The sequence below is a fragment of the Pocillopora verrucosa genome, chromosome 7 (assembly GCF_036669915.1).
Source record: "Pocillopora verrucosa isolate sample1 chromosome 7, ASM3666991v2, whole genome shotgun sequence".
In the NCBI taxonomy this organism is placed as follows: Eukaryota; Metazoa; Cnidaria; class Anthozoa; order Scleractinia; family Pocilloporidae; genus Pocillopora; species Pocillopora verrucosa.
The window spans coordinates 8023334-8040869 of record NC_089318.1 but is presented as its reverse complement, the minus strand read 5'-3'; the positions used below and the strand labels follow the sequence as shown (position 1 = coordinate 8040869).

General features: G+C 39.8%; 1 protein-coding gene and 1 pseudogene across 1 annotated transcript; one reads left to right on the top strand and one right to left on the bottom strand.

The window, feature by feature from the left end:
* Nucleotides 1-3984: 3984 nt before the first annotated feature.
* Nucleotides 3985-9261, top strand: LOC136282459 (G-protein-signaling modulator 2-like). The gene is made up of 3 exons (XM_066170112.1): nt 3985-4177; nt 8163-8221; nt 8740-9261. Exons 1-3 carry the CDS (start codon nt 3985-3987, stop codon nt 9259-9261), a joined length of 774 nt encoding a protein of 257 aa, XP_066026209.1.
* A 2442-nt stretch (nt 9262-11703) lies between these two features.
* LOC131800023 (cytochrome P450 27C1-like) lies at nt 11704-16824 on the bottom strand (annotated as a pseudogene).
* Between the last annotated feature and the right edge of the window lie 712 nt (nt 16825-17536).

Here is a 17536-nt window from a genome sequence, read left to right as displayed (position 1 = left end):
AATAAATGAGGAAGTGCTGCAAAAACTTGCACGAACCATATTCCGAGCCGGCTAAGTTTTAAAAGTAGGAAAGCACATTTTCTGCCTTTGGCCTGTGTTTGCATTTTTTCTTTTTTCTGAGACATTGGAGCCATAAACTTAACAAGTCAGAGTAGACGGAAACGAACGTGGTCGTAACAACTAATACTGTGAAATCAGCGCGACCTTTTGTTACGGGGCAATCAGTCACCTTTCCCTCCCACGCATCCCAATTTTTATTTCAAACCTCTGGGCTCATACATATCCCCAAGAATGCTACTTACTTACTAAAAGTCCTGGCTTCGACACCTGGCGAGTGCGATTTACACCATCCGTTGGAAAGGTCCCGGAGGATAACGATCAATAAGGGCCATTGTCTTAAACCGAGTCAAACCATAACAACAAGCAAAGTTTACCGGGCGGTGCGAGCGGGAGTAGGAATGTAATCGTCCAATGTCACGATATCGGCAACACAGTTTGGATTAGTAAAGTTCTTAAGTCACATTTGGTAATATCTAGTAATAAAACAGTAGATAGCGTTTGTGACTACTTAAACTCTGAACATCAGTTTTTTTCCGCATCCGCGCAACTCGTCCGGGTTTGCTCCCGAAAATATCGTAATCGTTGCAGGAATAAATGAGTTAAACGGTCATATTTTTGTACTACATTATTCCATTATTTTAGATGGGCGCTTCGCCGCTCGGTAAATATTCACCATTAGCCACCTCCGCTTCGGTGAATATGTGTTAATTGTCGCTGATTGAAAACTTTTTTTTTCCCACAGGATGTTCTACAAATCAAGTTGCTCGCCTTCCTGTGATGATCAAAATTTAGCAAGAGAAAGCAAATGGATAGACCATAACATAATCTGTTCAACTGACTGTAAGCACCGTTGTCATTTATGATAGACTTTTTAGAATAGCAACGAGTTCTAGCTAGAGTCTGCTTTAACTAAGGCTATCAAAGCTATCTGCTACCTAACAAGATTGATGTCCTATGTAGCGAAGAAGATTGGAACTTGGAATGACTAATGAACTTTGTGAGGATTTTGATGTAACCGATGTCTTCCGTCACAAGTAGCTTGTTTAAACATGAATGCCACTTTGTACCGTTTCAATTCGTGACAACATACTTTTCTTTGTATTCGTATCCTGTTTACTTTAGAAACCCTAATAAAGTTTGTAATTCATCGCCGAGGTTTCATTTTTTCTCGCTGCTTGTAAGGGAGTAACCTGCGTTGCTGGCCATTTTTTCTTTTCCTTCTGACGCTCGCTGACGAGAATGATAAAGGTGGCAGTTTGCGACGTGCATGGATTCATGCTATTGGAAGGATATCTCTTAGAAGACTTCTAAAAGATTTGCGTTTTGTGTGCAACATTTGGAGGACCACTGTTTCCATGAATCATACCTAAGGGAAGTACAGATGGCTTTGTTTACGGGAGAATGACTGGATAAGCATTTAATGACAGATAGACTAAGAGGCACAGCAACCATTTGAAATTACTTAGCAACAGTTTAAACTATGCTAAGCTCGAGATTTGGACCATAGGATCTCTTAGACAAAATCCGTATCTTAAGAAGTTTTATGATGTACGGATACAGCCAACTCTCCGCGCTAACGGACTCTCTCAAAAGCGGACAGTTCAATTCAACTTACGAAAACTTTTTGCAATTCCCGGTTTTGCCACAGTTTGAAAATGTTTATACTCTCTCATAGGCGGACACCCCATAGACAGTAATTCACTCTAGTAAACAGCGTTGAGTTTCAAACAGACACTGGAATAACCTGCTGACGGGGTTTCCGTTCTTAGATCACGAAAATATGATAATTTTTCACATTGTTGTTTTGCAGACGATGGCTAAGAAATGTACAAAGTTTTAAAACACACGTACTGAGCTTTTGCTCCGCCTGATATACCTTTTGTCAGTGACATGTTTTCATGCCTCTCAGGCCTACAGGACTTATTAACCCTGATAACTCGGGATAATTAGGATAACTTTATGGATGGCTTTTCATGATGCTCACTTAAAAAGTAGTATTTTTATTGGTGAACGGCGAAGAGCAATCGAATATTCAAGAGCCGTTCAAACTTGCTTTTCTCATTCTGCTTCCGGTTCGTGATAACACCGCTGCTTGAACCTGTACTCCACTCATGACTTCGGTTTGATCTCTATTTTTGTGTACTTTGAAATAAAAGTCTACAATATGGCGAAAAACTCTCAGGCTACAGGGAGTGAAAGAGCTAAAATACTTAAAATAAAAATATATATAAAAATAAAATACTTAAATACTTAAGAGCGAATTTTTTTAATCACCGCGTGGGAGGTGGCACATGATCGGAAAAATCACTATCCTCATATTTCGCTCAGAGATACCTTTGGGTAAGCCTATAAACGTGGTATAATTTTTTTGTTCAGAGCTGTTTTTATTTTCTAGAAAATCACCAAACACTTATCGAGCCCCAACCGCCATAAAATGGCCGAAATGAAGTCGACGTGTAGGGCAACAAAACCTTTATTCCTCAAAAGCGCAAAAGAAAGCAAGTCTTTCTGAATTTTACCTATTTGTATACGAGGTATTAAAAAATGATTTGAATCTAATAACGGGCTTGTTGACATAACTATGAATTATTGGCGAATATTTGAAAATAGCCAAAATTTGATTGATTAAAAATTACATTTTGGAGCAGTTTTTCAATAAAAATTTTTCCTACTTGGTATAACTCGGAATCACTTGAGATGAGCATTTTTACAAAGTGGAAAGAATGTTCTTTCCATGGATATAAAAATTAATTTGGGGCTCTTAATTACTGCGAAGAAGTAGCCCGGTCTATTTTGTGCAAATCGCAATGCCGCCATGTAAACAACCGCAGATAATCCAATTAGGCTTTTTATTATTGAAGCCATAATTCCAACAAAATCTTATCGCTTTGACCTATACTAGATTGTAAACTGGATTTCTTAAGCTCACCTGGCGAAAAAAACCTTTCTAAGATTGGTTCCTTGCCTCAATCTTGTTATAAAGAGACTTGACAACAGTTTCGATAGTACAGCACTACAGGCGGTGTATACCAAATCACAGTGAAAACATCCCACGAAGGTTCCTGCCGGAAACGTCGCATTGCTGGACAGTTATAACCATATTTCAGCTTGGAACACTCACATTTTACAAGTCTTCCTTTCACAATAAGAATGGAAGTTTGTTTTTTAATAGAACGAGCCAGAGCATCCTGACAGATGAAACGAATCATTGACGTTCGTTTTTTGCGATGGTGTCACGCAATAACATGTCACTCGAAAGGAGGCTCGGTTACCAATATACTTATTTTCTTTCCCTCTCGTCCCCTATTTTTTATTTCCGGGAAAAAGTTTTAAATCCAGAATTTAAAATTACCGTTGTTTGCATTTTTTAAGCGCGATACCACTCATGCGTCACCTTAGACTGCTAAATGAATGAGGTATATGTTACTACAGCATAGAGGAAATTTCACTGCATTAATTTTTATCGACGTAAAAAAATGTGTTATCCTATTTTGTAAATTGTCACGGCTTGCAGGGTAGACAGGTGCGGGAGTGGAAAAATTAAATTGGGAGTAGCTTTCTAAAATACTCAGCGCTAAAAAAGTAAATTAGATTAGGCACAGTTTCTAACCATATAATGAGCGTCGCGCTATAAAATTTCCAAAGCAAACTAAAATGGTGTTTTCGTTTGGCCGCCGATTTTTTTAAGAGGTGAGCGTACCAAATGGAAATCAATTGTTCCTTTCAAAGATTAGTTGGGGATGCTGCTCCCAAGATAAGCGAAGTCGAGTTGCAGGAAAAGCTTCTCTTATAGTCCCTCTGCGCTTATGTGAGAAAGACATCTCAGCACACAAACAGGCTGTGGGCGTGAATGATGTTGAATCGGAAGTCGATCTCATTTTAGCACGGGCATCGATATTCACGTTGCCTTCCAATATTTCGGACATGACTATCTGCCCAGCCCATCGCTCCTCTTTGGGCATTGGATGGCGAAGAGGCTCGCAACGGTGCCGTGTTCCATCCGAATTATCGAGGCATGCCAAGGAAGGGAAATCACGAAAGGGTGACCGTGGTATAAACAAAGCGCTTTCGAAGGCAATCCTTCGACGCACGGGAATATTCCTCCCTGTTGGGTCTGGTAAGTCTTTGTAATGTTGTTAATTTACAATAGGACGCTATGACAAACAAGACAAGAAGTTACTGGTAAAAACAAAATTGGCACATTTAAATTAGTACTACCACTGAAGCACACATTTAACCAGCCATTTAATTTTGTAGCGTGAGCTAGTTTAATCAAATTATTTTTTATTAATTTTTTTTTTTGTTGTTAAATTCTTGTCGCCAAAAACTAATACACCTCTTTCGTTATCTCACCATGCGTCCTGGGACCGAGATATTTATTTTGGTCAGGGGCTCAGGGCCACTCACTACACCGCAAAACCGCTCTTAGGGAAGAGTGATAGATTTAGGGGACGTTGTTGCGTTGTTGCGTTGTTGGTGCGAGGGGACGGGCAAGTGATTTGAAAAGCGAAAGGGAGGGTAGGATTAAAAAACTGTTTTTGTCTCTGTCAATAGACCATTTTACAGTTCTGTGATATTTAACCAGGCCTCTGTATGAAAGTGAGGTTTGTGTTGACCTTGACACGATAGAGATCAAAAACTGGTTAGCATAACAATTAAAGGATTTGCATATCAAAAGTAACAGGGTTTGTACCAAAACAAGGTCAACTTGAGCCTCACGTAGGTGATGTATATAATCACGGAGCACTAGACAATTAACTTCCAGTTCTTTTAGTTAACTGGGAAGTTCGTCATTTGAGAGGTTACGCATGACGTTTGTTTTTCCCGCGAACGTCAAAAATTCAATTTCTGTCGTCTGTCTTTAGGCGTGTGTACACGGAATTAAGTAGGTTTGTGTTTGTCGTGAATGTGTTATTTTATTTTATTTTATTTTTTGTGCAGGATTTTTTTAAGAATTCCATAAATAGGTAACGAAATTAAAGGCAAGCTTGCGTTTGCCGTTTGCCGTTAAACGCCATGCTTAAAGTGCCTATTGATAAATATAATCTTTGCAAGCGCGAAGTCGTGGAAATAGAGTCGATAACAACGCATGTATAGTCAGTACCAGGGGGTGACTAAATTTACGAAAACGTCAAAAAGTAGTTTTTCAGAATGGCACTGATTCAAAACACTCAAAAGAGATCTACAGCGTTTTTTAAGTGAATTCGCGCAGGTTTTAGTTTAAAACATAACACTGACTAAGAAATAAATATTAGTTGGCCCTGCACTCGGTACAGCGATGTCTGCAGACGAATGCCTGTCTGGGTGTCCTGTGCACGTTTAGCGTGATTGCGTGACAAACATGAGTGATGACACACGACTTCGTTGGTGAACATCGTTGTGCCATTTGGGGAGCCAAACGTTTCTTAACTGAAACTGTAAGCAATCAAAGCATCTTGGTTTATCGTGCAAAAAAGACTTTTGTATATACTGGAGTTGTATGGAAGCAGAAATAAGTCAAGAGTTGCGATGGTCTGCGATTTGCACGAAATAGATCGGGCTATTTCTTCGCAGTAATTAAGAGCCCCAAATTAATTTTTATATCCTTGAAAAGAACATCGTTTCCAATTTTCAGAAATGCTCATCTCAAGTGATTCCGAGTTATACCGAGTAGGAAAAATTTTTATTGAAAAACTGCTCCAAAATGAAATTTTTAATCAATCAAATTTTGGCGATTTTCAAATATTCGCCAATAATTCATAGTTATGTCAATAATCCCGTTATTAGATTGAAATCATTTTTTAATACCTCGTATACAAATAGATAATATTCGGAAAGACTTGCTTTCTTTTGCGCTTTTGAAGAATAACGTTTTTGTTGCCCTACTCGTCGGCTTCATTTCGGCCACTGTTATGGCGGTTGGGGCTCGATACAGTGTTTGGTGATTTTCTAGAAAATAAAAACAGTTCTGAACAAAATAATTATACCACGTTTATAGACTTACCCTAAGGTATCTTTGAGCGAAGTATGAAGGTAGGGCTTTTTCTAGGCATGTGCCACATTTTTTTGATTTCACGCGGTCTCCAGAAAAATTCTCTCTTAAAGGACCTTTTCCACTGGCGCTTACGTTTGGCCGTTCAGCGGGCCTGGGGAAGAGAATGACTGCGGAACCGACAGTCGAACAGAAATAGACAGCCAGATGGTATAAATTTTCTCGAAGATTCTTGGCTTTAAGCCGATTCAGTCCGTTTACTTTCAGTTTGATGGCGAGACAACAGACAAAAAAATAATTTTTAGAAATTCCCGACTTTTCACTACGGATTTTTTTTCTACTAACGCATCAACCTCGCGCAGAATTCCAACCGCTATGTGAAAAATACGAATTCCGAATGTCCGTTACAAAAGCTTAAATGAAAATCATTTTGTTCCTTCCAATGAAGGAAAGATAAGGAGAGACGGATATTTGTTATCCTACTTTTGAAGCGGCGCCATCTAATGTACATAAATGTATTTTGGTTTTGTAGGTACAACTTTTTTACCGATGACGGATGTGAGCATGCAAAAATGAAAGAATTCACTTTTGTTGCAGGTAACATCCGGTCTCAGTATACATTATTTTGAAAGAACCGTTGGATTTTTCACACAAAATTACAATCAAGACTTGCTTTCTCCGGTTTTTCGCAGAGCTTGTCTTATTGACCTAGTGATCGGAGCAAAGTTCCTAGGTTTCCGTGGCTTCTTGCTTTTCGAGAATTTAATTTTTTTCAGTTTCTTGGAAAGCCTTTTTTCTGAATCTCATCGAAACTTCCTTCATAGGACGAGTGATATTTCCTTCTAATGTCAGTTACCCCTAATTACTCGGAATTTGCCGGAAGTTTTACCAATAGTACAGGTATATTGGTGGGTATATTTTTTTAATGGGGGAGGGGCGGAGAGGAGTTGTAAAGCAGCATCTAACAAGGATTTAAGAGCAAACCATGATGTTTAATTATCATCACTGCTGGGGAAGCTAGTTACAAGCAAACGAAAATCCTTTTGGTCATGAGTAGTCTGAGTAGATGAAGCTGTTAACACCAATTTTTGATAACTTGAAGGAAAAATGAGTACTCTGATCAAAGACATTTAACAAAAACAGCAAAAACAGGAAGTTATAAACTATCTAAATAATGCGTTAAGGAATAGGGTTTTTTTTTCCTAAGCTGATCTGTGATGTACGGGCCGTTAATACGAATACGAAAGAGCTGGAAGCGACTTGAAAATTAAACATGTCTCGAACACTCAACAGATGATTGCGCTGGCCGATATCCTTGGTTAATTTTCGCTTGACGCTACAAAACCCAAAATTAAAAATATTACGGCTTACAAGAGTATTGGCGGTTTACCCCGAAAGGAAAAAACCTGTGAAAAATGAAACTTTTCGACAGTCATCAACATACCCTCCAATGCCATTCCTAAATATTAAAATGGCTAGCTGAGGAAGATATCATGAATGTATAAAAATGTTCGTATCGAGTGACTGTTTGTCTCCTGAGTCGTTAAATAATTCTTTGCCAGAACGCAACGGGTAACTTATCATATATATGGCAAAATATATATATATATTTATTTACTCTAAGGTCATTACATTTGCAGCCTGTGAAAGGGAACAAAATTGGTCCCCTCAAACTACACCCCATCAATTTTTGTCCGAAATTTGGGCGATCGCCTATTCTGAATACAAAAAGACTTCAAGGCGGGGAGGGGAAGATAAAAATTGCAATTTGAAATTTAAAACTAAAAAGATTTTCTAAAAACAATCCGCGTTTAAGTTTTCACTAATTTTTCCCTTTTTCCAAACTGAGAAGAAACAGGGTCAAGATGGATAGAATAACAGAAGCCATATCAGCTATCTCCATAGGTATAGTGGTCGCCGAGTTCCTTCGAAAAACTGGTCCCGTGTTTCAAGCCATCGAGATATAAAAGGAATGTTTCATTCTATTACACAGTCAGGCGCGGGTTATCGATAGTTCATTGGCAAACTTTACGTTCAGAGCCATCTACAAGAAAATAATCTGTGCTTACGCTAATATAAAGGATTAGACAAGTACAGTAAATTTACCTCAGGGAACTTATCCTATACCTAGACTCCAATGACACCGCTGAAAAAGGATGGCTACATTTAGACCTGGCACAAGTACTTCAGGTATAAAGTAAATTAATGGATTAATGGAGGCCTGGAAATTTTACGAATCAGCCATAAACATCATGAAAACGATGGGAAACACACATGGCCAGGCACTATGTTACGCAAAGCTCGGAGTAATGTTCCAATCACAAAGTCAATATAACAAGGCCCGAGAGTATCGGGAGAAAGCACTCGCTATCAATATAGAAATTGGTAACAGGAATAGAGAAGCATCAAACTACGGAAACCTTGGAACTTTGTTCCGATCACTCGGCCAATATGACAAGGCCCGAGAATATCATTAGAAAGCACTCGCCATCACAAAAGAAATTGGTTCCAGAAATAGAGAAGCAGCAAGCTACGGAAACCTAGGAACTGTGTTCTAATCATTCGGTCAATATGACAAAGCCCGAGAATATCAGGAGAAAGCACTCGCTATCAGAATAGAAATTGGTAGCAGGAATGGAGAAGCATCAAGCTACGGAAACTTAGGAACTTTGTCCTATTCACTTGATCGATGTGACAAGGCCCGATAGTATCAGGAGAAAGCACTCGCTATCGCAATAGAAACTGGCGACAGAAATAGAGAAGCAACAAGCTACGGAAACCTAGGAACTGTATTCCAATCACTCTGTCAATATGACAAGGGCCGAGAATATCAGGAGAAAGCACTCGCCATCAAAATAGAAATTGGTGACAGGGATGGAGAAGCAACAAGCTACGGAAACCTAGAAAATTTGTTGCAATTACTCGGTCAGTATGAAAAGGCCCGAGAATATCAGGAGAAAGCATTCGCCATCAAAATAGAAATTGGTGAGAGGGATGGAGAAGCAACAAGCTATGGAAACCTTACAGGTTTGTTTCTCTCACTCGGCAAGTATGCTAAGGCTGACGGCTATGTAAAGAAGGCAATGGCAGTTAGAAAGGATAGCAATAAAAGAAGCGGAGAAGCAGTGGATCACAGACACCTTGGTAAAACTTCTTGTAAGCGTGGTGAATATGACAAGGCTCAAGAATATTACGAGAAAGCCCTTACAATTCACATGGAAATCGGCTAGAGAGAAGGAGTAGTCAACTACAACGATTTAGGATTGTGTTTTCAATCGCTTGGTAAATATGACATGGCCGAAGAATACGTTAAGCAGGCTCTCCTATTAAGTAGGGATATTGGAAATAACTTGAATGAGTTTCACTGCCTTTGTGATCTATCGGTGTTAAAGGTGTCAAGTGGTCATTTTGAAGAGGGTTCTTCTATCTTTTTTAAGGTATCGAGAAGTTCGACACTTTGAGAGGTTTTCTGAAAGAAAACGATCAGTTTCGAATATCTCTTCTAGAAGAGCACGGCACCTTTCCCTACAAGTTGTTCAGTAGGTTGCTCTCTTCCATTGGAAAGCCTCAAGACGCCCTTTACGTCGAAGAGCTGAAAAGGGCAAGAGGCTTGGCCAATTTGGAAGCAGCTCGGTACTCTGTTAAAGAACAGATCTCAAGTGACCCAAAATATTGGTGTGGCATTCAAGAGATCATCACAAAAGAAGCAGACTGCGCATGCCTGTACATTTGGGTTGGTCAAAATGATGTACGGTTTTGGATAATTCAAGCAACGGGAGCCATTCAATTTTCAGAAAGGAAGTGAGCCTGGACAAAAACAAGGTGACCGGTATAGTCCCTGAGTGTGATGAGTTTTTTAAAGAAGCCTCAGCCGCGCCATTTTACCCAAACAGAATTGCGAGGATCGATCCAAATATTTCAAAACAAGTCTTCACTTGTGTTACAAGATAATCATCGCTCCTTTGGCCAGTTTACTCAAGCAGCCCGAAATCATAACTGTCCCTGATTCCTGTGTGTACCAAGTGCCATTTGCAGCCTTGGCTGATGAAGAAGGCAAGTATTTATCAGAGACATGCAGGATTCGCCGAATCCTGCATGTCTCGGACTAGTTCCTTCTCTGACGACTCTAAAGCTTGTTCAAGACAGTCCTCCAGACTATCACAGTCAGACCGGGGCACTGATAGTGGGTGACCCTGTGGTTGGAAAGGTGACTTACAAGGGAATGTGCAGAAATATTGAACAATTATCGTGTGCAAGAAAGGAAGCAGAGATGATTGGAAGACTTCTTGGCATAACGCCTTTGATAGGACATTCCGCGACAAAGCATTCTGTACTCCAAGCGATAAATTCAGTGAGCCTGATACACATTGCTACACATGGTGATGCCGAAAGAGGGGAGATTACTCTTTCTCCTAAGCACCCTACCCTACTCCCACCTTTTCCTCGAGAAGAAGATTATCTTTTAACGATGGCGGATATTTCAAAAACTCGGTTGCGAGCTAAACTAGTGGTGATTAGTTGTTGCCACAGTGCTCGTGGACAGACTTTTAAACAAATGTGTGACTTGGAAAGTAAGTTTTTTCAAAGCTTACATTTTTGGAAATTTCTCGCAAAGCTTTTTACAAGATCTATTGTAGCTTAACATGCCAAAGTATAGACATTTAAAAAAGGAAAAAAGAGACACAGTTGTATAGTAATGCAAACCCTTGAATTCTCATAGATACCCCTGTAATTTTATCAATTTAACCCTTTAACCCCTAAGAGTGACCAGCGTCTAATTTCTCCTTACAATATCACTCCTGAGTCACACATTAAGGTCCTGAGAATAAAGGAAATGATCAACAAGTACAGGAGCTCTTGATTGTAAAGCAGAATCTCCTTGTCAGCACCTTAGGAAATTTATGGAAACAGTATGGAGAATATGCATACTGATCTTAGGTTGTAAAGGATTAATGGATACCCCTATGCGTAGATACCATTGTATCCTCACAGGCTCTTGTATGCTCTTAGATACTTTTGTGTACTCATTACCCTTCACTTTCGCTCTATCGCTACTATTTCGCTCCGTTGTATCAACTGAACGCCTGGAAAAGGTTACTTTGTTATCAACGAAAATTTGTCTAGGGGAATACTTTTCGTTGGCAAGAGAAACTCAACAGATTCTTCGTCAGCTACTTTAGTGCCATATCTACGTGTTACAAGACAATAAGTATATACTGAAAACCAAAAGAATACGAAATACATTCATATGCAACAAAAATTTGCGTGCGAGGAAAATAGTTCATAAGACCGTTGAAATGAATTTGAAATATGCAGTTTAGCAAGTTAATTTTACTAGTACTTCAAAACACCGAATCAAATACATTATCTAATGAACTAGTGTTAAGAATACACAGATTTATTAACCGGAAGATGTGACCTTCAAGTAAAACCACTAAATAATTCTAAAGAAAAATAAAATGTGAAGTGATTGGCAGCCAGAAGAGAAAATTATTCATCAAATGTAAGGAGTCACTGAAATGGTTGAAACTGACTTATTAAATGTGACTTATTGAACAGCCTCGATCTTATTAATGCGGATTTTTTAAACGAGTTGTCATCAGAATTTGTCACACTCTCAGCTCAAAACAGTGTTACAATGAGGTGTGAACTTGATGACATGAAAACCTGACTCATTTTCTGTCAACAAACTGCACTCTAACAGGTCTGTTATGAATGGTGACCCACTCATGAACGGCTCCACATTCTCTGCCTCCGGTGTGTGAGAGATGTCAAACTGCTGCACGATTCTGGCCATCAGCAGATGGAGCTCTTACTCGGCAATACGTCGACCGAGGCACATACGTGTTCCGAATCCAAATGGAAGAGAAGCGAAAGCTTCTGCTGATTCGAGCAGTATCTTTGTTTTGCAATCATCTCTTTGGTTTAAACGCTTCGGCATCTTCAAAAATAGTCTCATCTCGCCCTATTTGGTGAACAAGGAATTCCACTTGAGCAGTGACCCCAGGGATATGGTAGCCCCCTAATATTATGTCTTCTTTCGGTTTTCGCGGGATAGAGGAGAGAACAGGATATAGGTGGAGGGTCTCAAGTAACCAGGCCTTCGGGTAGTTGTGTTAACTCCGGCAAACAGAACATCGCTTACGTTGGCCAACAGGTCATCCTTCGTCAGCTTTCCGCCGGCCAGGAGGAACTTGAAGAAGCCAGCTCGGTCACGCTCTGTTTCCTTCGATGGCTTGCATGACTTCTCCTCAAGTTCCTTGACTCTTCTCCCGATAAATAGTTCGGCTTAATCGTACATCGTGTCAAAATTTTCGAAAAACTTTATTAATTTTTGGTTCACGTAGATCTTGTAAAACCAAGAAGGCAAAAAACCGACCTCGGCCGCATTCGCCAGAAAATCTCCGACGGCTTTAATGAAGGTCTGTGCCTCTTTGTTGATTTCCTCTTCAAGACATCCAAACCTTTTGTCAAACAACATCTCCGCCACAGACCCAAACGACCATTTGGAAAGTTCATTGTCGATTTCAAAAACTTTGTTTTCTCTCTCTGACCCACCAGGCTCTCGAACTGGTCGTAATCGGTGACTAAAATTGCCGATAATTTTATTGAAATCCGGAGTATAGTCGGTGACTTCTTCAGTCCAAGCATTCTTTTGCTCAGGACGCTTCGTAGCTTCTACCATTCTTCCCCATCGGCGAAAAATGCGCCAGGAATTTTCTTCCTTTTTTTCCCGGTAGAAATTTAGAGACGGAAAGCTCAGTCTCTCTGGATAGTTGGGATCCGATCGAAATAACTTTGCCACGTTGGTAGGATCGGATAAACTAATGCTGTCATTCGCTCTGACGGAGGGCTAACGCTCGAAACTTCGGCTTTGAAACTCTTTGCGGTGGCCAATCTACGATATCAACTCAGTTGATTATATTAATTTACCCTGTTTTTCGATTGGCTTAGTTTGAATTTTCACAATGCTCTTTTACAGCCCTGATTTTGACTCTAAACAAAAAGAGGATATCAAGAACATCTCCATGAAAACAACGTCACGGAAATAAGGGTTCACTTGGGTTCGGTTTCAATAGTATAGGTGAAACACTCGGTCACCTGAAAAACTTGAGAGTTAAAATCACGTGGTACATCACAAAGATATACAGCACCATATCAGCTAACATTTGAATGGTCTCAGTCACAAGTCAGAGTTAATTTGAAAGGACCCCAAGTCAAGCATGATAAAGAGAGAGCCTCATGAAAATATTGCTAAGTAGCCTTCATTATAAAGGTCACTCTAGGAATGGTAGCCTGCAGAGCAAGCGTAATTTTGGCAAGCGAGTGCTCAGTGCTCTTTGAGGTTTACAGCAGAAGGATGGGGAGAGCTAGAGTTTTAGACAATGTGTTTTCCCGCATTTTGCATTTCGTATTCAGAGCGAAATGTTAACGGATTGGCGGATCCTGCGATTGTAGCGGTTTGCAGTTTTTATCAATTTTTTGGGCCCTAAATTTGGTTTGTGCTTTTGATAAAAAAGTTCGCAGCTTGTATCTTTGCGATCGTTAGAGATGTTTTATTTTCTTCTTGTGTGTGTGCGTTACTGTAGTTTTTTTTTCTTTCACGGACAAGACTATTTTTTTTAACGTTCAAACAGCGAGCAGCGCTCTGCGAACGGTTATTCTGAGACTTATTTTACTCTCCAACGTGTTTCGTTTAACTGTCGTAGACTTCTTCAGGGAGTTTTACTGGTAACAATAAAGGCCCATATTTATAAGCCATAGTTGACAGCTATTATGTAAAAAACGTTTCAAGGCAAGGTGAGAAAAAGATCTGGGAGCCACGGCTTAAAATCTATTACTCGACTTGTTTGAAAACTTTTCTACAACTTCGCCGGTTCCTGTTCGTAAATCCGGCCAAGCCTTTATAGTGTTTGATCCAAATAATGGTCGCTAACCATGGCATATAAATACAAGCGTTTAGTGTCCACCTGTAAAAATCCCTGAAGAAGTCTCACCTGGCATGATCACCGTCACCACTTCCTGTAAAAAAAAAAAACATCAAATTAATCACTGTTTAAAAGTTAGTTTTTCCAGATTATTAGGAAACGATGAGCAGAGGTTTCAGGATCATCCCATGTCAAGGTGAATGAAAAAGGTCTGGGGTTATAATTCTCTTGGGAAAATAAGTTCTTTCTTTGTCCCACCCCTGTGACACGACGAATAAAATCTGAAAAAAACTTTGTCTCACACATGGTTCACACAAAATTCACCCCCTAATGAAAATGCACAACTATATCAGGGTTTCAAGGTAAAAAAACTGATCAATCAAGCAATATACACGATCAGTGAAATAGAGTTTACATACCTGCTGGGCTGGCTGCGACTAACAACTCGGCAACAGGGTCTTGCTCGGCCTGAACAAAGAATCAGACCATCATGCAACAGAATGTTAAACAAACAACAACAACAAAAGTTAAAAGCAGCAACATTTCCGTACAATGTGAAACCAACACTCTGGCTCACTAAGAATAGACCCTTTTTTTTTCTCAAGCAGGGAGTTTCACCCTCTCCTTTTGCGTCAATTATGGGCTTCCAAAACAACACAAAAACGCGAAACAAAGACAAAATACAAAATAGTACGTAATAAAACTGGACAGGAAAAATTTCCACTGTTGCCAATGTTACTTAAACAATACTTACTGGAGTTACATTTCTCTTCGGTATTCCGTAAACTTCCTAAAAACAAAAACAAGGCAAAAAATGCCCCAGTGATAGCGCGTTAGACTCTGGCCTAAAGGGTCCGAGTTCTAGCTTGTTGTGTCGTGATCGCGCGTGTTACAAACGATCACACCAGCCAGTAACTCACTGTGTTTTAAAAACGTATTACTTTTCTGGTAAGGTTCAAAACAGAATAGCAAATTAACAGGATACCCATAATTGAATGAGCTTTGCGTTCAAAAATTCTCAAGGTTTCCTTTTCCCTCTATTTGTTTCCTTGTAAAAATTTCTATGAACGTTCCAAATTGCTCCCGCTTACTTTGTGAGATTTTTTATTGCTTCCTACGTTTTCAATTGACGTTTTGCGCGGGAAATTGGCGTGCAGCCGGCAATAATTGATCCCTTGCGCATGCCCGACGTTTGACTGCCGTTTTGTCGAAATTCAACGCCGAGACACTTTTATTACTCTCACAATACCTCTCTCCATCCATGGGTACTGGAATGCTATCAAGAGAATCTTGAACAAAAGGGAGGAGGTAACCTGTGATTGACTACTGAAGGTACTCCTGATTGCTTGACGTACGAGAATGCAGGAATAAGCACAGGCAGATGTGAGCTTCTCAGCTTGTAGGACTGCAACACCCCACCCCCTTTAAGGTAAATCGGCTCGTAAACATATCCTTTTTCCCACGAGTATCTGGTTGGCAAGATGTTTTCAATGAGAGACGAAGAAAGTTGTTACATTTGGAAATGAAGCTAGACTCCGGTTTATTGGAATTAAAATCACCCCAGCTCATTTGCCATCAGCCTGATGCCGATTTCAGGCAATCGCTCGTCCTCGGACTTATGGTCGTCCTCTTAAAGGTCATCAGGAGATTTCTCAAAGTTCTCTGTTAGTAGTTTGTTCTTCATGGCACCACTGTCTACAGTCTTGTCGACAATAAAACTGGCCACTTCTTCATCCGGAGACTCATCATCTGATTAATCGTTGTTAGAACTTTGCCGTTCAAATAGCACAAGGCTACCGATACCTTTCTTGTCTCCATCAATGGATTTTGATAACTTATTACCTTGTTATCTTTAAGTTTGTTATTTGTTGCTATAGGAAGTTATTTCAATGTCTCTAGCAGCTGGAAATCAGAATATTTGAAAATAACAGTTTATTTCTTGCTTGAAATATAATAACGATAATAATGACCTGTGATGATAATTTTTCTTGGGTAATTTTCTTCTGTAATTCTCTTGTGTAATATTTGTCAGATACAAACAGTCCTACAGAAGAATGATAATCTGCAATTCGTTAAGGACATTTGAACTCTAAATACCAACATTATATGGAATAAATTTTACTTCAGAGAGAATTCGTCTTTTTATTCGAGTGATTCCTCCCTAAGTGATCGTTCCATACAACCCGAACAGGCCGATGGGACTCAGTCAAGGATGACCACAATCGCTTAATAGAGACCACCGCTGAAAAGTGTTGAAAGTGACAATGCATAAGAGAAAAGAAAATCGCGAATTTGACAACCGATCGCTTAATACAGGTTCGATTATGAATTCCAAATTAGCCAATCAGCCCACGCAAAGAGCTCCATTCGCCTGTGTGGTCTATTATAAAAACCGCTCTAAGGTGGGTAGATGGAGTAGAGTTATGAAGTACGAAGAGAAAATCTAAGAAGACGAAAGAAGTCTTAGTCCAGCAATGACTCTGGGAAATTCTTGTCTTTACCTTCTGAAATCGTAGCTCTTAGTTCTTGAGAATCCTTCCTCTAACCACGTAGCCGTTTACACTCCCAACCCGGGGGGAAAAACGGAACCTCGACCCACCCTTCCCCCCTTTCCATGGCTCTTTTTTAAAAATGATTGTAATATATGCTATCGTCAGTAGAGATGTTCAGCTGAAACATTTACGTTGTCGCAGTTTTTTAGATCTGGGGGGGAAGTCAATATATCAGGGCCTACTGACTTTTTGGATCCGGTACAAGGTCTTTAAAGGGGGAAGGAAATTTATCCTTGCTCGCCCTCACTTCGGTGAATATCTCGCGTTGGCGATTGAACATAACAGGAATGCGCAGCGACAACGCTCTCCCCATGTCCGTCTCTCTCAGGTTGATCCTTACTTCCAGGATTTTTCCACGGCTTGTTTTTCCGGGTTTTCCTAACTCCTCAAAACCAGCGCTCTAAATTCGAGTTGCAAATGCCACCTTCTAAAACCGTTTTTATCTTACATCTTGCATGTCACCCAGTCGAGGGTCTCCATGGGGTTAACCGTTAGCCTTAAGGCGGTCGAAAAGCTACCTGTTAGGCGTAAATATTGACAAATTTGATCCCTTAGTTGCAGAAAAAATTAACTTTAAAAATCTTTCCCTCCAACAGTGTGTTATTTAGTGTTATTCTGGGTTAGCCGCAGCAGAAAAATGGCCACAGTTTTAACTGTTAGCCGTAAAAAGTTCTTATCGGTCGGCCTTCAGTTTTTAAGAAAGTTTCGGTTTTTTTAACAGACTGTTATAGTTAAGTTTGCAGTCGTGGAAAAAAAATCCTAAATATTTTCTACACACGGAGAACCACACCGACCTAGGGTACCTCCCATGATGAGGACGCTTTCTATAAACAGAATAAAGCACCATGTCCCAAAGTGAAAGGTAATTTCTTTTTTCTTGCCTCTTCAACAACATCACGTCGCTTTACATGCTAAAAAAACGCGTCGCGTGATATCCTAACGGCTGCCAATGAAACCGGCAGATATAAAATCTGAAAATATCGAAGTTTATATCTCATTTAATAACTCTATCCAAGAAAATGGGC